The 26003-nt window shown below is 35.8% G+C and overlaps 1 protein-coding gene across 1 annotated transcript in view; it reads left to right on the top strand.

Annotated features, from left to right (window-relative positions):
• LOC105368744 (zinc finger protein 554) overlaps positions 1-24001 on the top strand; it is a 39547-nt gene extending 15546 nt beyond the window's left edge. The window contains exons 2-4 of the mRNA XM_011507840.1: positions 12212-12661; positions 20374-20910; positions 22897-24001. Of these exons, the coding sequence (XP_011506142.1) occupies positions 12212-12661; positions 20374-20910; positions 22897-23679 (1770 nt within the window). The 3' untranslated portion in view covers positions 23680-24001. The remainder of the gene's footprint in view (positions 1-12211; positions 12662-20373; positions 20911-22896) is intronic.
• Positions 24002-26003: the final 2002 nt, after the last annotated feature.

The raw sequence follows: 26003 nt of genomic DNA, 5'->3' as shown, positions 1-26003 counted from the left end.
TACTTCTTAATATAACAATATTAAATTTTTTATTCTATATGATTTCACAATCTTATATTCTATAAAATAAGTATGCTTTTAAACAATATTATTAATATAGTATACTATTAAATAATACACATAAAGATAAAATAAAATCTTTAACGGGTATTAAACTTTTATAATAATTATTGCTTTGGCAAAATGTGTGTGTGTGTGTGTTTTGTGTGTGTTTTTTGTGTGTGTGTGTGTGTTTTTTTTGTGTGTATATTTATCCGAAGGCTATTATTGTTTTTCTTTAATAATTTTTGTATCTTTGAAATAGATAGGGATTGTGTAAGAATTACAAAATAACAATTCTATTTTTTTATTTCTTTTAAAGAAGATTAATTATTAAATATATTCATTCGTGTGTATTAACAAATACAACAATTTTTTAATGAAATTAAGTGTCGTATAAATAAAATTGATGATGGTATTAAGAACATGCATGCATAATGAAAATAATCATAAAAAAATTATACAATGTGGTATGAATAATTTCTCTCATATTGTCACTGTAAGAGTTAGTGGACAATTGAATTCTCTCTTCCAGATATGGAGCGTTCAAGGAGAAGAGTTTTATATGACTCTTTCATTTTTAACATGAAAACGCAGTAATATATATTGATAATGATATAATATAGTGGAGGGGATGGAGTCCGGTTTATTGTACTATGAGTCATTTGTAATTGCAACTTATACTGACCTAATGCCGAGTTCGAAAGGACATGTGCGTAGATTTATTTAATAATGTTTGTATTGCAAATAAATTACTCTTGAGTATATCGTTTTATTGATAATATTGAATCAAATTTTCAATGTGCATATTGAATTTTATTCTCATTTGTTGGATGATAATAATAGCGGAGAATTTTTCTCGTAACACATCGAACATATCGAGATAGCATAGTTAAAAATTGTATAGATACGTGGCTATTATAAATTATAGGACAGATGTTGAATAATTTTTTATAATGCATCACTCACTCATCGACACATCTTTGTCGCGATATGCAAATCCCAACAATCTAAAACTAATTTGAAAGCTATAATATTATTAAAATAACATTATGGGAAATCTTAAAATTGTAGGAAAAATAAAGAGGCAATCGAAGAATGTTATTAAATTTTTTCAATAAAAACAGTAATTTCAAGCACGATCTTGTTTTAATTTAACGAGAAAATCAATCATAATTACGATTAGCTTATTCAATTCTTCGTCTACAGAGATGTACACAGGATTGAATTAAAACCGAATGAATAATGGAAATAAAAATGTGCATACTTATCGAAGATCTGGATGATGAAAAAAGGTCTAAAAGTTATTCTCGATTATAACGAGAGAAGCAATCCAGGCAAAAAGTGACGAAGCATGAAAATAAAGCGAGATACAGTATTATCACGGGAGAGGTGGAATTGTTAGAGCAAGTGTAGAGAAGGAATAGAGAGGGGGCGTGGAAGGATGATTACGTCACGAAGGGAGTTTGGTGTCCTGACAGAATGATGCAGCCACGACTAAACTCTTATTCCTATCCAATGCAACCAGTAATGGCGCCATTATGTTACGATTTTGCTCTCTCCACGATGTACGCGAGGAGTTACCTGCCGCTTATACTTTCAGCCCAGTCAGCCAAACTCGAGACGCGCTGACCCAGCCGGAGAATTATATTTGTATCCTAATATCTTAGCCCTTTGCTCGCAGAATAGTTTAATGCAATTATGTGCGGCATTGCGCTATTTTTCAACATTCCACCTATAATTAACTTCATTTTATTATTATACCCTCGCCAAGCCTCTTCGTCGATCTAATTAACGTCATAAACAGTCTCATGGGGGCATTTTTATTATATTAACAGATGGGTTTAATAAATCTTTTTGACTTGAATAATTAAATTTTAGTGGTCTTTGTTTAGTAGTCATAATCAAATTATAATGACGCAATAACCTTCAAGTGACAAAGATCGGCCTGGACGTTTGATCTTTATGAGTTAATAAGATTTTATTTGCCAATTGCACATTTATTTATTTATTATATATACATATATTTAAGTTTATATTTATCTAAATGAGCAAGGGGAAAATTAATAACTAGTAGGATTCACAAACGTTTTTGTTCATTATTTGGCTTAATGACTGTATTATTTATTTTTGACAAATATGTGGAAACGGCTGAATAGTTCGAATTATATTATGAAGAGAAACGTTTTTTAACAGCAATATAATTTTCTCATTTACAGTCCTTGTATTCTCGTATTAATAGGGTTAAATATAAATTTAACAATACTATAAAATACAATATTCTTTAAAATTAAAAATACTTGCCGTCATAACAACACTATGCGAATTGTAATTAATATTTTCTTTAAAAAAATTATGTCAATATAGTTTAATTTGTTTTCTTTGATTTATCAGTAGATTATGTAGAAAAACTTTCTCTGTTTTCATTAGCTACTACCGTTTCTCAATTATATTGTCAAAAGAATTGAAATATATGTCAAAACAACTTAGTAAATATTTTCTTATAATTATATAAATGACACATTTTCTAACAACGTAACAATAATAACAACAATAATAATGATGAATTTTTCCATTTCATCAGAATTAGAAATACTTTTAATTTAAATGTTTAAATTAAGTATCTTAAATTGCGCACGGGATAACATTTAAAACAATTATTTGCTAGTAGAAAATAAATTTCAATATATAGAATAGAACAAATAAACTAAACTTTTTCAACTTAATAGCTAATATATGTATATTTTTTAATTAAAATATTTATCAGTTAAAGCAATAAATTAAAGTGAAAATTTATTACTATTCGTATATTATAATTTTATTTTTACAAGGATAGACCATTAAACTAATGATTATAACTCTAATTAAATAATGCTACTATTATAAAAAAATTAATTCAAGCCTGCTACGTTAAGTGCAAGAATAATAAAATTTTTACTCTTGCGCAATGTTTGTGGATATGGTGCATATCGCTTATTATTTCACTAAAAAACAGAGATAATTTAAAAAATATAAAAACTAAAATTTTGCATATATCCGAAACGATAATGTTGATAGTTGACAGATGAATTATTCGTATTTAAATTATAAATCGTCTGTATGAAGAGCAATGATACGTAAGGGTAAAGTAGCACTGTTTAATATAGCTGATATATACATTAATATCCTTATAGACGAAATTTCATGATAAAAATATCACTTCGTTACGTGAGCAACGAACTTGTCATATTTTCGAATATTATTACATTTAAATAATAAAAACATGTCGACAGACAACAGCGAGTACAAGGAATGAAATAAGGTAAAAATGTACTAGACACAGACAGATGACAAGTTTTTACAAATTCCATTTGATATTTGTCTGACATTTGTATCTTCCGGAATGCGTAGTAGAAACTGAATGTCAGATAAGGTCGTCATTCTCCATGTGAAAATAATCGAAGAATTGCAAAGCAAATCGTCGTATCGTACCACTCGAGTATTCACATTCTTCCTCACTTTTTATCGAGGCATGCGTAAACGACAGGAAAATCTAACAGCACTTTAATTTGCATGAACCGGCAAATATATGAGAGCGAAAAAAAAAAGGAATTCGCGCGGCTTGGTGTTATTGTGGCGGTGCCGACACGATTTCGCAAAACTCCGGCTTAAAAGTTCTGCATAGTAATGTCGGTGTAACGTCCGCACGGGCACCGCGCTAATCGCACGCTAAAACGTTCGCCGACTGCAGCCCGAATTTCGATTGAAACGAACCAAAGCATTTACGACACGCACCTGCAGCTCCATTTATTACTTTTTCTTTTCTACGTCCGATTCTATTCTTGTCTTCCCTTTGCTCTTGCTAGCGGCGTTCGACCAAAAAAGGACTGCTACGTCGGAGCTGAAAACTATACGCTTAGCCAATCATAAAATTTCTGCATACATTAGATAGATTAGGGGCTTGAATCGGATATATTTCGCTGACTTACAATGACAAATGATAATATAATGCCCGAAAATATCCAATGACGCATAGTGATCTGTGGTAAGGAAAATTTGACTACAAGCTACGATGAGTCATACGATTTAATAATTTTATACACGATGAGGTACACATAAACATTGATATTTGTATAATTCAATCGATTCATTCGCTTTAAAGATTATCTACGGGAATAAGCATTCTAAAATACTTTGAAAGACCAACGACCGTAAGAATATTCAGATATTTATAAATATTTAGTGAACTTAGGACAATTTTACCGAGGTCATCTTTTTCTCGCATTGGTATTTATATAAAAATTATTAGATATTTTGATGAAACATTGAAAATTTCAGGCCCCATTGTACTGAAAATAAATATATAATTCGATTGTACATAAAAATATATTGAAAATTTTTATTCCATTTCAATAATAGATTAACCATTTCGATTTATCATTAGTATAAATTTATTTAAAATAACGTTACAAACAACGAGACGTTATTTCAATTAAATTGAATATCATAAAAAATAGAATTGAAATTTTTTAATTATATTTAACGACTCGATTTTAACATATTTTGTAAAATATTAAACTTATTATAAAAATTTTATTATTACTAACTTATTTCGTCTTGGTTTTATTATACTTTTAATATTCTAGTAATTTTATTATTTCATAAATTAGTTGAAATTTCTATATTTAATTAAAACGATTAATGATCTTGTTAAATAAATATACTTACCGTTATACTTGAATAAAATAGTAATTTTATCTAAATTTCTATTATTAATCGCATGTATTTTTATACAGTTCATAACTCCGATTATATATAATAAATGAAATATATAACTAATTGTCTTTGAAGTGTGAAAAGCTTATATTTTATACAAATAAAGTAGATAGTCTTAATAAAGAAATCCAACGCAAAATATTTTTCGCCAAATTACAACAAAAGAATGAAAAAATTGATAATACCAACGTATAATAAACAATATTGTATTATATTATATTATTGATATATTACTATTATTTAATGAACGAGGTATTACAAAAGGAACAATACAATTTTTGAATATATTTAATCGTACAAACTGTCATTGACTACAAAATAAATACTTCTTGCTGAATTAATGACAATTATCGAAAAAGGGGAAAATTTATCGTTTTCACTCTATTCTTAGTCCTTGAGAAAAAATAGAATTCTTTCAATTTTTTATACAAACATTTCGTAAAGTGTGTAAACTAATGTTGAAATGATAATTTCGAAAATTATAGCTTTTAAACAAATATTATTATTATACAAAACATATTCAATCATTATTAATAACAAAGAGATTATGAAAATTAATGAAACCATTTATGTCCTTCGATAAGTAATACCACTCAAAAGAGTGCAATTTAATTTTCAATTGAATGCTAAAACATTTGAATGAAAGTTTCGTGTCTATCCAGTTGAAAAAAAAAGTTGGGCCCGAAATTTTTACAAAATTATAATGTTTAAACGAAACAGCTTTAAGCAATAACTTACCATATTGTATCGATCCATAGGCAAGATCCATTAAGACATAAAATTGATACTTTCATAAAACTTCAAATGATATTACCGTTTAATAAAACATAAGTTAATATAAAATTTCTGAAATAATCGAATAAAATATAATATAATATTTCATTAGTGACAAATGGACACGCAAATAATATTAATAATATTAAAGAAAGTATTTGATTCAAACGAGAATAAATTTAATTTGAGATTGTATCAAAATTCAAACGAACAAAACTAGTAGGTAAAAAAAAGAAAATTATATTGAAAATAATCAGCTTACGAATAAAATTTTACAATCTGTAATTAAACATTAGCTAAAATGTAAATTTACATTTACATTACACGGATAAGGTCGTAAAGAAGATAGCCAATATTATATATAGGAAATATTATATGACAATTAATTATTTATAAATTATCAATTATTTATTTTGTAAATATTTATAAAATTATGTTTGAATTAAATTAATATTTAAAGAATTTTAAACATTAAAGAGCTTGAAAAATAAACATATGTTTAAATATAATTAATAATTATTTATTCACAACTTACAATAGGTTGAAAGTATTGTTTTGAAATTCGTGCAGAATATTAATTTAAAATTTTGCATTGCCCTCGAGAAATCATCATTTATTAGGTTTAAATTAGCATTATTGTGGGGTTAAAAAATTGTATTAATCAAGAAAATTCTTCCCCTTAAAGAGGAGCTATGATAAAATGTAATACATTGACATTTGTGATACAGTGACGAGCAGGACACTCACTAGCACTGTTTTAACTACTTAGTTTCACAATCCATAAATCAACACGAGTTTTTTTTTTGTTCTATCTTTTTTTAAAATAAATGCTAAGATATTCTTGGTAAATCGCTCGTAGCAAATATTTGTCGATCGATACCAATCCAATGGACGGCTTGAATTTTTACACAGAGATACATTTTACGTTCCTCGGCATCGCGACTACTTATGCACCTAAAAAGTAAGTAGCCTTTAATGGTGTACACGCACTCCCGTAGCTCTCTTATGCCCCGGGAACACGACTCGTGAATTTATCGCTGTGATTTCTATGTAAATCTCTAGCAAGTTGGACGTCTATGCCTTATACAAAAGCCTTTATCTCTATCTATACATTGCTCCTTCTCCCTCGCCCTTTCTCTCCTTTTCTCATCTCGACTGCTTAACTCCTCTTTCTCTTTTCAATTACTTATACCATCTGAAGCCATCATTTAGTATATTTCATACGTATCTAACTGACGTTAAATTAGTGATCTATGAAAATCGTACGTATTAATTTGGTTATTGCTACTTTTTGCATAAATTAACTTGGCCGTGATCGACAGCATTGATATCTTTCTTATTTACTTTTTTTTTTAGATTTTAATAATACAAGGAGGATGAAGATGTTAATATATCAAATAATAAAACATGCAATTATTACATACAGATATTTCATGATTATATATATATATATATATATATATATATGCATACGCACGTACGTAAGAAGAATGGAATGAAATGAGTTATTATTTGGTAGCCAGTGAAAGAGACACGTTTTCATTTTCGTAATTTAGAAAGAAGGAATGAAGGAAAATGACGTATAGCGATCGATGGACAACACACACATACACACACACACACACACACACACACACATATATATATATATAATTTGAGAAATAGAAGAAAAGCAAGACATAAAAAAGCCGTAAAATATATTGCGCAGCCGTGATACTATCCCTAGAGACCGAATGGACGGAGTGGCTATTAGAGTCGAGAGTCGAAAGCCTTGAGAGAAGGACCGAGAGTTGAGAATCGAGAGCTGCCGCTCTAATCAATGATTTCGTGATTGTTGAACGCGACGAGCTGTGCCGCTATTTCTCGACCTCCTCTCTTGCTTCGCTTGACTCCCGACTTTACGGGTAAAATAAGCAATAAAACGAGACGAGCAAACGGCGTGTACTCTTAAGCTCCCGAGATTATACTCGGTCGGGAGGTCTACGACAACAGAGGAAATTATCACCTTCAAATTGGGTGGGATTCGGCGCGTTGATTAAAGGAATAACGGTACGTTGCCGTTAGAAGACTTGCGCGCTCCCATGCCTCGCAAACTTTATCGATTTTTACATTACTTTCGAATAACTTTAATGTTAAGCAAATAATAGATAGTAAAATAAATGAATGAATAAATAATAAATAAATAAATAAATAAATAAAGTGAAGAAAGGAAGTTAGAAAGAGAGAAAGAGAAAATCACCAAGGTTTGCTAGGGCACGTTTTATTAATTCCTGAATTGAACTGAACTATCGAGTAAGCGAATTTTTTTTTTTTTTTTTTTTTTTTTTTTTTTTTTTTAAGATAAACGCATGATTTCCTTACGAACGAGCGCAAAGCAATCGTTATCAAGACAGCCCAAGACTTTTACAATATATGCATCCATTATAACATCGCTATATTAACGTAATGGCATTTTTAAATAGCTGCACTAGGCACCGATATTACACGTACTTTACATAATGCGCTTAATGTATGAGAAAGCAGCCGGAGTGGAAGATAAGCAAATAATTGATGCGACGGGATGAAAAATTCTGGCTTACAAATTTCTATTCAAATTACACAAAAGAGATTGTAATGCGGCATTGTCTTACTCAAATTATTGACTTAGCTTTATATAAACTCACGTTTACAGGCGCAAATCAGATTTGGCACTCATACTATATCGTCATAACATTGTACGGCTTTTCAAGAATCTTTTAAAGAATATAATCAGCGAGCGCTCCTCCACGATTGAGCATAATTCGCCGCGGTTGCCACCACCATCGCCTCCACCACCTCCTATCAATAATCACGAATTTTCGTGGATTAGTTTGTTATCGCGTTTAACCGTAGCCAACCAATTGGGCTAATTAGTTAAAGCGAGCGACACCCTCGGCCATTGCATCATCAACAAGTTGTTAAAACACGGCAGATATGGTGGCATTTCAGGCGTCGTCGAGAGCAGGTACGATTAAGCGCGGCCACGCGATAATGACGTAAAGCCGAGAATAATGCCGCCAAGAAGGCCAGAGGCTCTGACGTCTACACCACCATCTCTCGCCGATGTCACGAGCGATTAATCAGAAAGGCCCGCGAACAATGTCTAGGCCCTATCCAGTAGTGACGCTGCTGTCCCGCGTCTAGCCGGGCAACAGCCTCGACTCAGTCACCACCCACGCGCCCGCCAATAAATCCAGCTTTCCATGATTTATCCCGAGTCACGGATGAACTTTAGCGCTCCCGGCTCTCTCGGCCGCTCGAAACAATGAACGATGCATCACCAATAACCAAACGGATAGGCTTACCTCGGCTGCACATACCGAGTGTGCTCGGCATCTCGGGACCGGCGCGAGGGGAGGAGTAGGTGCCGTTTCGCAAAACCACGCGCACTGGCATACTTAATTTATCAACGCTGGCGTCGGTGCACGAGGCATCGCTCTTGCCGCAATTGGCCAATATTAATCGCGACTCCTATCCGGGCCGCCAATCGCGTTGGCTTTGTCGTCAACGATAATGCGCGAGTCTTACGATCTTAAGCATTCGATTCATTCGTTGCTTGAGCGCTCGATACGTTTTTTCGGCCTCGATGACGCTCGCGATAATCATTGTCCGGAGATAGATTGCCATTGTCCGACTGCCGAGTGCTCTTTTCGATCGCGGTCGGTATTCCCCGAACTATTACGACGGAATTAGTGAAAGGTCCCCTCGTTGAAATGAGACATAATTTGCAAATGGTGTTAACGCTGGGTAAATTAACCTTTGCCATGACTTTTTTTATACTTATTCCTCCGGCGGTATACGTTAGGCCGGTAGTACTTTATTTATTAACTTATCGAACAACAGACGCGTTGGAAGAAGCGCGCGATCTTTCTAGCGCAAGAGACAGAGACATACAGAGACAGACACATACACACACACACACACGCGCGCGCGCGCGCGCAGAGAGAGAGAGAGAGAGAGAGAGAGAGAGAGAGGATTGACGAAAGGGAAATGAAAAGAAGGGAAAAGTTCGCTAATGTCTGGGACTATAATAAAGCGGTCGCTTCGAAATATTTGCACGAAAGTCGCAGCGACAGTTTATTTTTTACCCAATTGCCAATACAGCTTGCATGAAAAGGCTGATAATGATTTTAAAAGAGTCAAATTGTCAATGACGTAATGCACGAAGAACTTGGTAAACGCACTAGATGCAACGGCGATGAGAGTGTAAATATTGCGCCGCTCACATTCGACACAGAAAACTAAATGAAAGCTCAATTGATGAAGTAAGAGAAAAATAAAGAGGAGAAAAATGGATAGCTTATCGTGAACGTTTAACTTTCTAATTTCGAATAAGAGATAGTTTGACGACGATGGGACGGAAAAGCGTAGCAGAGGACGTAACGAATAGCGCGCGCGCGCGCGTGCGTGAATCTCAATTGTGCGAACATATAATATATAATGACAAGTCGGGCATTATATAATGTCGAATATACAAATGAGAAGAAGAGAAATGCGGAGTCATGACAATCCGACAAATGGGCCGCCGTTGGAGCGATCCTCGGAATTCTCAGGTGCGCCCGCACGCGCTATGGGAGAAACATGACACTTCTATCCGTTTTGCGACCGTCAATGTCTCCTGCCACAAACGCCGCGCAACCTTAGGGACAAGAAAATGCGTAATTGCGCTTCTATGCGTCGCCTTTCACGCCCCTCTCTCTCTCTCTCTCTCTCTCTCTCTATCTCTCTATCTCTCTCTCTCTCTCTATCTTTCTCTCTTTAACTCTCTGTCGCTTTTTCTCCCTCTTACCGAGAAATAGCTAGATTCTCGTCGGCAAGGCATGCGTGCGCGCGCGCACTTAGAGACACTTTTTAAAATAAACACTTTTCTACGGATTTTTATCTTTCGAAAGACAGTTTTTAAAATATACTTTTTCTAACGGATTTTCTTTACTTAAATTTCATTTTATTCTATTGCTGAAAATTTATACTCACCATAAGTAAGATTTCGATGAACTGATACATTCTATTGATTTACCATTATTATGTCAGCTTGTTACATTTTCTAATTACAGTGGCTTGTCCTATATTTCAAATTCATCGCTTATGTTATAAAACTACGTTGATATTGTATCGTTTTAAATGTTTTTCTAACAACAAATATATATTGATTCACAGCTCTATTATAGAGATGGTAAGGACATTAAGAAACCAGTTTTGTTTATTCTACAATTTGTTTACCTGCTTAGCATTATAGTTATTATTAATTTTAATCAAAAGAATTTATTTATTCGTTAGCAATTTTTCTTTCTCTGTTCTCTCTCTCACACACACACACACACACACACACACACACATGCACACACACACGCACGCACGCACGGACACGCACACGCACCCGCACACGCACACACACTTTTCCCAAGCCATTAGCTACAACAATAAGCATTTATACGAGAGGATCGAGGAATAAGAAGAAGAGAAAGTATAAAATATTTAAGTTTTACAATAGCAAATATATTTGATTGAATAACATATAATATTTAGTTATATGATATTAATAGTTAACAAATATATTATTAATAGTTAGTTTTATTAATTATGTAAATTGTTTATGAAAAGAAAATGTTTTCTTTAGGCACGTGAAATGATGGTGAAATATTTATCCTCCCTGATTAGTTAGCTAATTTTTCAGCTGTAAAATAAGAGCAGACAAATTTAACTTTTTATTTAACATGTCTGATTGAACCGATAACTTATTGTTGGTCGACTTTTTCGGAATACAATCAGAGCTCGAATTACGGAACGAGCATTTGTTGATGAGCTTTAAAATTTAACGATTAATGGCAAATCAAAGTCTTTACGTCTGAATAATGTCATTTACAGACAAATTAATATTTACCATTAAATTAATGTACAGTCGATAAAGTACTATCGAAAGAATCTCAAAGTCTTGTCAATACTTACAACTTTCACGAATAATTTTGTCAATACATAATCGATAAGTTGATGCGGATAAGAATTTTTTCATGTTTCAATAACATGGCTAATCGATAATATCCGCAAATTCTTTTAGTGAATAATAACCTTCTAATAAATGAGCTCAATGATAACTTGGAGGTAGTGCATGAAGGGGTGGGGCGGATGGTTGGCGTGGCGGAAGGGGCGGGTGGGTCGGGGCGGAGAGGAGGAAAACAAGAATTACATATGTTATTAGCTCTTCCGCATTGCAACTTTTTCAGTTAAAATGTGATCAGATACTGTAATAAAGTAATTGCTTAAATTACTCAAACGCAACGGTCAATTTCATATCTAACGCATTGATCCATAGAGTCTGGGTGTTGTTGGTTACGTGAGTTAAGCAACGCGTTTCAAGACTGCAAAACATGAATTTCCACGACTGGCGATGTATTAAAGAATACGTAGGAGCTTCGAATGAATGACGCGTACATGCTAAACATTGTTGTAAGTTCATCGGGTACATCGAGCGACATTGCCGGTCGGCCATCCTCAAAACCCCATATCCAAACAGCCCCGAGTCCATAAAAGCTCATGGGACTCACCCATCCCGATATCCCTTATTGGATCTCTCTCGTAGAAAATTATATGCCGTAACTCACTGACGATGAGGTATAAATTGTTGCAGGAAGTGCTGCTGGCGCACAGTGGCTGGAGCAGCTATAGCGAGCCGATCACAGTGATCCTCGCGGAGGTGGAGGGCCCGGAGCTCGCGGCCCTCCTCGGCTTTGTGTACACGGGTAGCACGACGGTGCCGCGGGGTCGCCTCGAGGCCTTCCTCCACGCGGCCGAAGCCCTGCGTATTCGACTCCCGGCGCTACCCACCCCGGGCGACGATTACGTCCGCTGCGAGCAGTGCCCCGAGGGTTGTTGCGGCCCGGTCTGGCCGGGAGCCGTCCTCCCTCCGCCGGACTACAATCACGCCGGCGAAGACCTGAGCTGCAGGGAGAGTTGCTGGCGGCTGCCCAGGAGGCAGGTAGCAAACCAGGTAACGGCCTCGCCCTGGCATCAGATACTCAGGCCCCATCATTCCCCGAAGCTGCAGCCGATCATCCTCCAGAGCCACCAGGAGCCCGTGGTAAGTGCGGCCCCGACTTATCGCGCGTATCTTATCGAGGCGGCTTAATAACGTTATGTAATCGTAAGAATTAAAGGAGCTAGGATATACTACCGGCTAATGCTGATATAGCCTTGGCTTAATTGACGCAAAGCGAAATTGAAAAGACGTGTATCGGAGCGGCGTCATGCTTTTCTTCGCGTTCCCATGCACCGGTAGCGGCGCGACTTTCTTTTTTCACGAAAAGCGTTTTTGCGCTGTGAGAAATCGCAAGCATTTTGCCGATTTTCTTAAAGAAACAAATATGTTGGGTTCGGTCTAGGTCGCCGGCTATTTATGCAACGACAACAAATATAATCGAGTTCTACTTTACAAAATTAGATTAGATTGAAAAATGCTGCATACTTGAGAATGGCGCTATACAAATAATCCGTTACTACCACTATGCACAATAAATATAATTTGAGCAAGAGGCCGAACATTCGCGTGTAATCGTTTAATTCGATGTATTAGCAAGCAATACGTACATAACAATGTTGCAATACTTTATCGGAAAACTCTTTCCTCGCGCAAATTATGTTTTCTTTAATGCTTATTTGCTTAATTGAAACACATTGCCGACCCTTATAAATAAAACATATCCGGCGCAAAAACGTTAAATGCAAATGATCAATTTCCAATTTTAACACGTGTACGTTGTGGCATTTACTCTTATTGCGTGCACTGGCGCTTGATCTAACCACTTAATAAACAGAAACAAAACAAGCAAACAAAAAAATATGGAAAAAAAGCGCGATGACGAATTTTCTGCCCGATATGTCAGCTATAACGAAAAAATTCAAAAAATCGATGGCAGTTTTAGCTGGTTATCATATATAATATAAAAATTATATTCATAAATGATGCGAATTTATTTAAATAAGATAATGTAATGTTATGATACATGTAGAGCTTATTATTTTGGCTTGCATAATCATTGTCTATATAATTAATAATGTAAACGGCAAGAAAATTCCATCCTTTGGTTGCATTTTTTACTGTCGATTCATAAGCCTTAAAAGCTGCTTTTTTTTTTTCTTCATTCGTTTGCCCTCTCACGGACACAAATAATTATAAAAATTTTAAGTGTGAAAATGATTTAACGGTAATTTCGTCATATAAACACAATGGGGGAAAGGTTTAACAATGCCGAAACAATGCAGAGTCGACATTTTAATGGATGTCCGGAGGAAGCGTAAGATCTTTCGAAATAAACTCACTCTTCTTTTTCTGCTGCTTCTTTTTCCTTTTGCTCTCTTCTCCAAACCATTTTCTCTCTCCCACCTCTCTTTCAGTTGATCCCTCGCTCGCCCTATACCTTCTCCTCGCTACATATTTCGCTATCGCTCTTTGTTACTATTGACACCAGATCGCACAAGGACTGGCTTGGAATAAGCATTAAAGAGCGGGTGGTCGAAAACTAAAGGCAACGGATTTCTAAGCACTCGGGTATTTCTGCTCTCATAAATACATGTGACATTATATACATATATTGTTATTCAAAAAACCGGTATGAGTCTGCTTTTGAGTTTAATAACGAAGGAAGAGGCTTGTAATAAAAAAAAAAAAAAAAAAAAAAAAAAAAAATAAATGAAAAAAAGAAAAAAAAAGAAAAAGAAAAAGAACTAAGCTGGAACGAAAGACAAGAATATTTTGCTATATTTCCAGACGATGCCGATTTCTTAGTAATAAGTTGACAAATTTCCCGTCCATTTTCTTAAAATTGGTTAATGTTTATAAATATCTATTTAATGTGGGTGAAGGGAATATTAAATATTTACATCTGTTTAGTTGGTTATGTGATTAGTAATAGATTTTAATTTCATAAGAATTTGACATAATACGTTGGGATATAGTTTACTTAATTCATAAATATTATCGTAAATATGGGATTTATCGAGCGTATAATATTTATTGCAAATAAACTTGGAAAATTGAAATACATTTTCTTTTTTAAAATTGTAATTAAATGAAGAAAAAATGAAAATATATTTTTATAATTTGCAATTATGCAACAATATGTAATTTATAATGATGCAGAGTATGGGCTTTTCAAAAATTTTTTTTTCGTTCACGACATATTATTTACGTAATGCTATTCGCACCGGCAATATAAACGAATGCAATTATTTTTTAATATTATTTTTATTTATTTATTTATTTATTTTTTTGTTTTTTTTTAAGTAAAATAGGATTTCGTTAGAAGAATTAAATTTCCTTAAAATTGTCGAAAATGTAATGATTACGTCTTATCCTCTTTCCTCCTTCATCGTCATAAATTTGTAAAATTAAGCAATTGGCAGTACAATTTTCGCAAATCACCGAAATTGCAAAAGTTACGATGTCGGTGTTGGGCGCAAAGTGCGAGGAACTTTGATCGTTATGTGAACTCCAATATAGTGATACGACAGTCGGTCGCTTCGAGTGAAAGGAACGTCATAAACGTCGATTCCCAGAACACTTGGACGTAATTTTTGCATTTGAAAATGTGCACCCGCGTGTGCTCTTCGTACAAACCAGTGACTACGTTCGTTCACAAATGCGTCTTTCGATCGCGTAATGATTCGTTTGCGCGGTACATGACGTGCAAGGAACAGCTTTTGTGCATATATATATATATATGATAAGAAAGTCCATTTGAGCAAACGATTTCCGTCTCGAGGTACGTCGAACGAAAATATTCTCTTCTTCATCCTTCTTTCATGAGGTTGTAAGAGTTGATTGTAAGAGTGCTGCTGGCTATGCACTGGTAGCAGTGGCCCTGATAAATATCTCATACATTTGCAAACTTTCAAACGAATACATCAGGCTGCGCAATAAATGGTAAAATAACGAGCTAATTTTAGTGTTTGTGATTATAAGATTTTACAATATTATTAACAAGCCGATCGATTACGTAGGATGAGCAGATGAGTAAAGCCAGCTCTGTTTGTTAATTAAAATATAAATATGTAATGAGAAATGTAATAATTTCAATATATATATATATATATATATATATATATATCCTTAACTAAAAGTTGCTTTATAAGTATTTAGTAATCGTGAAAGTGATATTTTACTTGCATGATGAGCATTCGATAAAGGAAGTATGAAGTATATTTCTGTATTTTATTTGCGCATGCGAATATTTTGAATTCTGGATAACGGGTTATACATATCCCAAGCTTTTCTAATACAAACCAGTTGCATTTTTTGTTTTTTTGTTTGGTGAGTGGGGGGAGGGGGGTACACACAGATCTGTTGAAATTTTCTTCCCAGTTTCGTAAGATTCATAGCAATGATAATAATTTACACCTCGGTCTCCTATATACATAATAGTGATGAGACGCGAATCTTTACCTAAATCTCACTCTAAATAATCGAATGAAAAAGCTAGGGGCATGAAACTTTAGCTTTATAATATTTGAAAAATAAGAAAGACAATAAAATGTATAAATTCATAGTCGATGTCTAAGGCCAGATTTCGCGAAGAGAAAGGAAAGTTTCGGAAAGAAGTCAATAGGCTGACACAAGAAGAAGTGGTCCTAACAAAACTGCAAATGTCACTGTCGGCTCAGCTAGGCAGTGATAGACGGTTTAAAAGTCCCATAAATTACGCGATCAAGCCTATCGATAGTTTTTGCGAATTACGGAAGCGACTAGCCCCGCCAATGGCTTACATGCGACAAGAAGCAATCACCCGGCGCTCGCTCGCAGCCTCGATTGACCAATGTCATGCTCATTAATGAAGGTATCGATTACCCGTACTATCCGTAATTTCATTCTCATAAATTACGTCCCCGCGTCTCGCTGTCTCGGCGCGAGTGCACGCAACTTTTATCAACGCGAATAAGGAACGCGATTTATCAGAGTGCGCGCACGCCCGCGCCCAGCTCAAATTGTTATTGGAAGAGCTCGATCACGAAATCAATTGGATAGAACGTGGGCTTGGGCTGTGATTTTTCATTATTTCCCCGGAACGGTCGCGCCAGCGCGAAATTAATGCGGCTTCGCAACGCTGACGTAGCCCGCCAAAAAGCGAGAGAGAGAGAGAGAGAGAGAGAGAGAGAGAGAGAGAGAGAGCAAGAGAGGGAGAGCGAGAGAGCGAGAGCGAAGGACACTACTTACTTTCTGCCTTTTCTTCCTTCCTTGATTAATAGATGCCGGCCGAGCGCCGCGCGCACACCACCGTAGATTTGATTTGAAAAAAGCCATGAAGCGCTCGATCATCCCGATAAGAGTGAGTAAACAATATTAATTATTCGGCCCTGTGAGCCCGTCCAGCACTTCCGAGCGCTGCACTAAAGAATCGCACGTTGCAAAAAGAAGGGAAAACGAGAATAATGAAACGGCGCGCGAACCGTTGCCGGGACGAGTCGTGCGTAATTACGATTGTTTCGGCCTCTTTTTTCCCTCGCCGGCCGAATACGATAAATCACGAGGTGCTAAAGTTACGTTTTCGAGCGCGCATCGTGAAATCGGGCGAGTCGAGGAAGTGAGAGCGTAAACAGGCCGATTTGAGCTCCATTTTAAAAAGCCTTACATTACAGCTTTACCTTATATGCGCGCATATCATTTGTGAATTTTGCGAGGGCCCGGCTTCTATCCCCCTACCACCCCACTGTTGTCGTCACGATGCGATGCCGATGCTCCGGCTGCCATCGCCACAACGGACTTGTGCTACAGGATCGAGTGCTGGTGGCAGCCTTGGACGGTGGTAAGGTGAATCGCTCAGCCCGAACTCGATCTCCGACTCAGGGTTGGGCCGCACCCAACCGACTCGACTCTTTTATTATATATACGCGCGCGTGTAGTTAGATATAGGAGTTGGTCGCGAGCTTGTATTTTCCTCTCTTTCATCTCGTTCCTTTTCCATTTTTTTTTCTTTTTGTTTTCATCGACCCTATACAGTTCTTTCGTTCCGGACTGATCAGCATGCCACGCTATTTATAAGGCTAAGCACATATGTACAACGGACTACCGATGCATCTTGTACCAGTCAAATTTACTATTTGGCACTCCAATACTCAATCTTGGAATGCAACTTGTAAGTCGTCGGCTAAAGCCTAACGATAAAATTCAATAAGCATTCCCATTATCAATGATCTTTTATGGAAAAATATTATTTCAATTGCCATACTTTATGTAGGCCTATACAAACATCTTTGCTTCGTTCTAAAAGCATTTTTCAACAAATGTATGTGTGTGCGTGTATACATATATATAATGGGGCAAATAAAGTAAGAAAACTTGGAATGTTAACTATTTATTAATTACCTATCTATTATTGCAATTTCTATTCACTCTATAAATAACCATATTCTTTGATAATTTTATAATTTTATTATCAGTAGAAAAAGAAATTTCATTTAAAAAAACAACAGCAACACACACGCAGACGATCGGGCGCACACAAAATGTGTAAACCATTTACTGTATTCTCAAGTTTCTCAAAAAGCGTTTGTTTAGCTTGGAATAAAAATTCATTGAATGGACTATTGTAGACACATTCGATTGTGCGCTCGCGCTCGCACGCGAAGTCAAGTCGCCCTGGATCTTTAAGTATCTGTACATCCGCGTATTGGAAGAGAAATTTTTCAACTTACTTGAATTATTATTATTTTTTTTTTTACTTTTTACCATTTATTGTTTTTATTCATTTTTTGCTTTTCTTTTCTTTTTTTTTCTTTTAAATTGAAAGCCTTGTCTTCGTGAAAGTTAGCCAACTTTTATTTGCTTTAATTCCACAACTGAATCTTAGTGAATTATAGTCTGCGAATTAAATTAATCTCTCTACGGAAATTTGAATTTTTATTAGCTTAAAATTTTTGCGTTCAATACCGTGTATCATACACTTATGTATTAGAATACATAACGAACTCGTAGGTATGCTAGTCAATTTTATTTACCTTATTGTTTGATAATGATTTTTTTTAGTCGCTCAAGCGTTTATTAAATAATACACTGAATTATTGATACTTATAACGTTGAAATAAAATAAATACTAATTTCTTATAAAGCATTTCGATATAAAATAATCGACGGTGGTGTAAAGAATAATTTTTATTTGTTTACACATATAAATTTATGGTAAAATTACTTATTTAATCAATTTGAGAAAGATATTTCTATACAATTTATGTTAATAATTACATCATTTAATGTATATGATATAGTTGTGCTTGAACATTAGAAATTCAATTTTATGTAATGAAATATATATTGCAATCTTTCATTTTCAAAACACAATAAAGATCTTAAAGATGCATGATAAGAAAGTGAAAGAAAACAAGAAAGTAACAAAAGATTTATATTTAATTTAAATTACAGGCGCAAACGATAGAAAAAGTTCTTATCTTTGACATTATTATATTGCACTCTCGATACTGTTGCATACAGAATATAATCTCTAGTCCGCCAAATATAATGCAATATGAAAGCAAATAAATATTATCTTACGCATTTATCGAATGGAGGATTATTTGACTGAAAATAAATAAAACTCTCTTTCAATATAAGGCTTCATAATATTTATAATAGCGATTAAAACATTGAATACTTACCTTCAAAATATAATATAAGTGCAAGCAAATGTACAAATTTTTATAAAAAAGCAGGAATACAAATTTTGATCTGAACCGAATAATTATAGTAAATTTAACATCGCAATATTATTCCCATGAAATCTCTGTAACGGAATAATTTAATGATGAGACGAGACGCGAACTCGACGTTTAAAATTCTCAAGTATTGCGTCTACCCGTTTACTCGTCTGTATATGTAATAAACTCAGAAACAACTATACAAGTTGAATCATTCGCACAATGTTCTCAACCTCATGTATTAACCAACATCATTCTGGATCGTTGTAAGATAGTCTCAGGATACCACAAGTATATCTCCTTCTTTCTGTACATCTCTATAATGCTATAGGTTGAGAAAATGAAAAAACCACTTATAAAAAGCATCACATTGTTATGATGTTTTTGATAAATTAAGCGCATTTGATGCACAGCATATAAAGATGGTATAATAAAGAGGCTATGTAGTACATAAAAATGCTAATTGTGTACAATAAACCTTGTTTCCGTGACCTTTTACGAAATTCTCTCTTTATTTCTATATCGCTGTTTACAAGTTTTTTATTTCTGACTCTTAGCCCAATGTATTCACTCACAAGAAATATTGTGTATATATATATATATATATATGTGCGTGCGTGCGCGCGCGCGCGCGCGCGTGTGTGTGTGTTTACTACAACCGTATGAATATGCTCATATCATTTGCTTAAACTTTAATAAGTATGTTAACCAACGTACTCGAATGTTTTGAGGAATAATTATTTGAGTAATGATTTTATTTATGAGTTTTAATATTAATGACTTTATCAATTTATTAAGATTCATCAATTTTTATGTATTCCCATGTGATTTTATAACTCTAGAATTGCCGAACTTTATTACGACATATGGAGAAACGAGTATAAAGTATGAATAAACGAGTGGACGCGGAGCTAATCAATCAATAATAATTATCGAATAGAAAAATGAGGAAACACATTCTTCTCTCACGAACCTTTCATATTTCGTCTTGCAAAAAGATCGCTCCACTAAATACATATAATTGTCAATTCATAAAAAGTGCACGCGCTCGATCGCCGGTGGCCTATCTTCTTTTTACTCCATTAACCGGAAGGTGCACATTTGTTTTAGGAACAGGTGCTGGAGACATCGTCAGGCCGGTTATCACGGCCGGAGGCATACGGAACGCCCTCCCCGAGGCTCGGCGAGCTCCAGTCTCTCTACGAAGTTCCTACGGCAAGTGAATTCTATGGGTCGACGATCCCCAGGGTGGCCAGCGTCCCACCGAGCCAGAGTCGCGTTAAGCCCGAGCTTTCACTACCCGTAAGCCGGCTCTGTGATTCCCTGGCAACGGAGACATCGACCCCCGAGCCCCCGTCACAACCCGTCATCTTCGTCGTCAAGAAGGGTACCCCGGTGCTCCTTAGCGATGACAACAACAACAACAGCAGCAGCAGCAGCAACAACAACAACAACAACAACAACAACGACGACGACGACGGTATCGACAGCAACACCAACAACAATAATAACAACGGCGTTGGCGGTGTAAACACCAGCAGCTGCAACAACGCGAGTCCCAAGATTGTAGAGGCTGCCTCGGCTGCCAACGACCATCACAAGTGCGAACAATGCGCCAAAACTTTCGTCACCAGAGCATCTCTCAAGGTATAACACCCGCTATTTAATCACGAAAAGTACCATGCTTCTCGTCGCTTAACTACTCACTCTCTCTCTCTCTCTCTCTCTCTCTCTCTCTCTCTTGCACTTCCTCTCTCCCACTCTTTCACACTCACTTATCCTTTAATCCCTTCCGTCTAGTAATTTTTCAACCCTTATGCAAAAATCCAATTATTCGCTCTAATTGCGAAGCTTTCGATCTGAAAATACATAATTACAACTTTTCAAATTGTATTGTATTTTATTGTAAATTTCATTATAAATTATTCGTTTGGCAACTGGTTAAAACGTAAATTAATTTTAACGGTACTTTTCGCTCTTATACAACGGTCATACTCTAAATTTTTTTAAAGCAATTGTCTCGATTACGTAAAGTTGTTGATTAATACGAAATAGTAACGCGGTATAAGATTGTTATTACAAGGATGCAAGCTTTTCCCGATATTTCTTCCACGGAAACATGTGCGCATAATTCACTTTTATAAAAACATTTAAAACTTTGAGATAATATCTCATAATTTGCGCTAAATATATGCTCGCGTAGTTGATTTTAAATCGAGAAAAATTTCTCGGGTTTGAGAGTTGCATACAATTTGAAGTCAGATGCAAATAATTTAATACGAACAGAGATTGCTTAATCATTGGGAAATATTTTGTTGTGAATTAATATCTGACGCGTGAAATTAAGTGAAGATTTTTTTTTCTTTCTCAGAGCAGATTTCCTTCGACGAAATAAATATAGGAATAAATATTTGCTCGTTCGACTACAGATTACACATACAGCATTGTATAAACAAAAAATGCGTTGTAACGGGCACGATTTCTTTAGTTAGCTAACTAGTATATTAGGATGCATCACAAACCACGTGTAATTAAACAATAAATACTTCATTAGCGTATCGTAACCCGTATGAGAATAAAGCTCCAGAGCGCTTGCAACATAAGAATGATAAATTCTACAGTAAATCTTAAATTCAGGTATGAAATTTAAAGCAGCAACAGCAGCAGCAACAACAACAACTAAAAAAAGGAAACTGTAATAAATTTCCAATTTGCCTGTCGCATTAATCGCTTATGTATTGTGCTGAATTTGTATTATATTTCACGGTAGCGAATGCACTAAGAAGCACCGGGTATATGACTATTTCATCGGTATTATTTATTAAATTTGTCGATTAAACGTAGGTATTATTATTGCAAGGCAAAAGTAACTTGGACTGTATAATGAAGGGATGATTACGCAATACTTGAGCAATATTTCCATAATACGATATGTAAAGTAGATCGTGTCAGGTACGGGACTTGTAGAATCTCTGCTAAGTGGTGTCATCATTGGCCCAGTACACTCGACGACGGAAGTAACGAATGTTGAAACGAGACCTCTGCTAAGCCGACGTAGCGGCGATCAGAGACAAATCATCGCCCAAGACTTCTGGTGTAATTCTCTTGTCGTCTCGTTTAAGGCGAGCACGTCGCGATCGTTTCCTTGTTACGAAGGTTGTTTGCAGTTCGAGCGCGAGTAGCTTATGCAAACAGACGCATCGGACAAGAGTCTGGCGGCGAGTGACCCGCTTTCGAAGGCGGCTCGCCGTCACTCGTCTTGCCGAAATATCGGAAAGCGTCGGTGCGCAGGTGCCGCGGCGATAGGCTCGCCGTTGCGGTGAATCGGTGAATAGGCGAAACCGCGGAATGCGCGACAACCGCGAAGAAATAATAGTGGTGCCCTCCTTCTTCGCCTCTTCACACGTTGCTCTTGCCGCGGCCTTGCCTTCCTCGTCTCGCATACGAGATGCTCGGACGCCTCGGACGCTCCACACACCCTCTTCCCCGCCCAATATCCCGCGCCACACACCATCGCCACTACTTCGACTCTCCTCCCGAATAAAAAAAAAAATAATAATAATAAAAAGGAGCGCCGGGACCCACCGCAGCCGCGTACCCGTGTATCGACAGCGAACTTTACCTGCTTCGCAGGTCCACCTACGTACGCACTCCGGGGAAAAGCCCTTCCGATGCACCGACTGTGGCAAGCAATTCTCCCAGTTGCGCAACTACAAGTACCACCGGTCGGTCCACGAGGGCACGAGGGAGTTCGCCGCGAGCTGCCCGGAGTGCGGCAAGTGCTTCAACGACCGGGGCTACCTCAGCTCCCACATGAAGATCCACCGGAACCGCAAGGAGTACGCCTGCGCGGAATGCGGCAAGAGCTTCAATCAGCGCGTCGCCTACAACATGCACGTGCGCATCCACACGGGCCTCAAGCCCCACGAGTGCGAGCAGTGCGGCAAGGCCTTCTCCAGGAAGATGCTGCTCAAACAACACCTGCGCACTCACTCGGGCGAACGGCCCTACCAGTGCCAAGTCTGCCAGAAGGCCTTCGCCGACCGCTCGAACATGACCCTCCACACGCGACTCCACTCCGGCCTCAAGCCCTATCAGTGCACCCTCTGCTCCAAGGCCTTCACCAAGAAGCACCACCTCAAGACCCACCTTAACTACCACACGGGCAGCAAGCCGTACTCCTGTCCCAACTGCACACTCAGCTTCTCCCAGAGCAGCAACATGCGCACTCACTACAAGAAATGCGCCCTTAACAATCCCAAGCCCGAGCAGTCGACGGGGAAAGCCGAACAGCCAACGACGAGCCTCACGCCGCCCAACTCCGATCAGGAATCAGGTGCCCTACAGCCACCCGCCACAACCTTCCACCAGAGCCCAGACTCCGGCCTCACCAATCTCCCCGCACACAAATCATAATCAATTTACGCGTATCTACGATCTTCTATTTTAGACTCTATGCATACGTTACGGTCGGCCGGCAATACGAGCCATCGACCATTCATGTCCATTAAATTATAATAAATATTACGTTCATGTACGTTTGTCTGCCTAACTCTTTACTTTCACGACCCCTCTGCTCTACCTATCCTTTTCTCGTCTGGGACTACTCACCTCGGCGACAGCTTCGAACAAGGTAAGAATAACATTACATCTCCATAGACTTTTTGTTTTTTTCACCAAACTTACGTCGCTTCACGATTTCACGCTCACACATACACAGAGCCATTAATGAATTATTTCATTATGAGATAGAAGCATTAGTTTACAAGACAGTCTGCGGACCTCTTTCTACTTCAATTCTACAACTGTTGTATTCAAAATATGCATTTTATCAACAGAGGGCGTTTGTATATATATATATATATATATATATATATATATATATATTTATAAATTACATATGCTGAAACGTAAGGAAATACATATCCTTATCAAGCAATCTAATAACTTTATACGTTTAACTTGGACACGCTCAAACTCATTCCCAATAGCTTCTCTGTTTCCAAATATATTTATCCGATATTCTTTTCTAAAGTATCGAAGCACATTCCAGGCCAAATAAGATAATAATCTTATTATAAATAATTCAATTAGCAAATCAAAGAATAAAAAATATATATATATATATAATGTTATATTATTGTAGTAGTAGCTGTTAAGTATCAAATGAAAATCAATATGTCAGTCTGTATATTTCAATGAAAATATTTAATAAATCACAAACGATACGATAATTTAAATAATGTCATTATGTTTCATCTCTTTCATACGCGACGATGTAGAATGATAAATTTCGAGGGAGAGTAACATTTAGTACAAGGTTGTATTCATGAATGTTGAAGTTGGAAAAACTTAAGCGTTCATTGTATTCGATTACGAAAAGGAACACGACTTATGTCGGAGATTAAGCTTGAATCGCGCGAAGAACTAGATACGACTATCTCTCATTCCCCCAAGTGGCCGCTGCTACTTTCTTCGGGTCCTCTACCTCTACATCTCTGCGTATAAAGTGTCGGGAGCTGAAAAATGTCGGCGAACACGAGGACGAAGAATAGAGGAACACGCGCACCGAGACTCGAATCTATAATCTCGAAGTTAGGATATACACCCGGTAAGGCATGGAGAGAGAACGACCCGATAAAATGATATCAAGGCCACTATGGATTTATGTGTATTATTTTACCGTGTACACTGTTTTCTAAAAAATATTAATTATTCTTCGAATGAAAATTTAAGCCGGATAATCTAATTTTTACGCGCGGAAGAAGCCGAGGATACTCACTTTCGCAGGATATTATTACCTCTAGACAATTTTAAGACAATGTCTTAGGAATATCAAATTTTCATCGATATATATACTCGATTAATTTATAAAAATAATTAAGAATATGGCTTAATAGTTCGAGTTAAGTCCATATCTGATTATCGATTTAATACTGAAACAATGCTATGGATAATCTATGTCTTAATAATCTTTAAAATATTTTTGTAATAAATATATTTTAATAATGACATCGACAAACGTTTGAGAGATGTATGAAATTATAATAGAAAAGTAAATGATATTTATACACGATTAATTAAATTGCGAAAAGAATATTCTGTCGTGATAAATTTTTTTACTTTTTCTATGACGAACATTAAACGCGATTAAGTAAAAGATTAATGCAAAAATGCAATTACTAAATATTAATTGCATCGCTACATACACATCTAACTTTAAAAAAATACAGACGAATTTTATTATACGTTTTAATTATTATGTGGATAATTTTTCTTTTCTTTTCTTTTTTTTTAATTTCCAATGACATTTATACGGAATAACAATTTTATTGATTTAAATAACAATTTCATCAATAAAAGACTTAATTGCATATATATAAAATAGTTTAAATGCTAATGAATATAGTATTTTAAGTCACGTGAAAATTAAATCTACGCTTGTATATTTAATGAAACGTTAATTTCATCTAGAGTAACAATTATAGCAATAATTTTATATAAAGTAATTTCATAAAAATAAAATCGAACGATCACCGTTAAGTATAATTTTGTTAAAACATACGTTTACATGTTTTATTTTATGAATTATTAAATACATGATTCAAATTATTTGAACTATTTATACTTTCATTATTTTTTTATTTTAATTTAATGTACTTCCATCACAATTATGTAATTTATTAAATTTTAAATGCATTTTATTATCGCCTGAAATTTCTTTTTAATTACACACACCC

This window comes from Ceratosolen solmsi, unplaced genomic scaffold (genome assembly GCF_000503995.2).
Source record: "Ceratosolen solmsi marchali unplaced genomic scaffold, CerSol_1.0 scaffold1, whole genome shotgun sequence".
NCBI lineage: Eukaryota > Metazoa > Arthropoda > Insecta > Hymenoptera > Agaonidae > Ceratosolen > Ceratosolen solmsi.
This window is presented reverse-complemented; position numbering and strand designations above follow the sequence as displayed.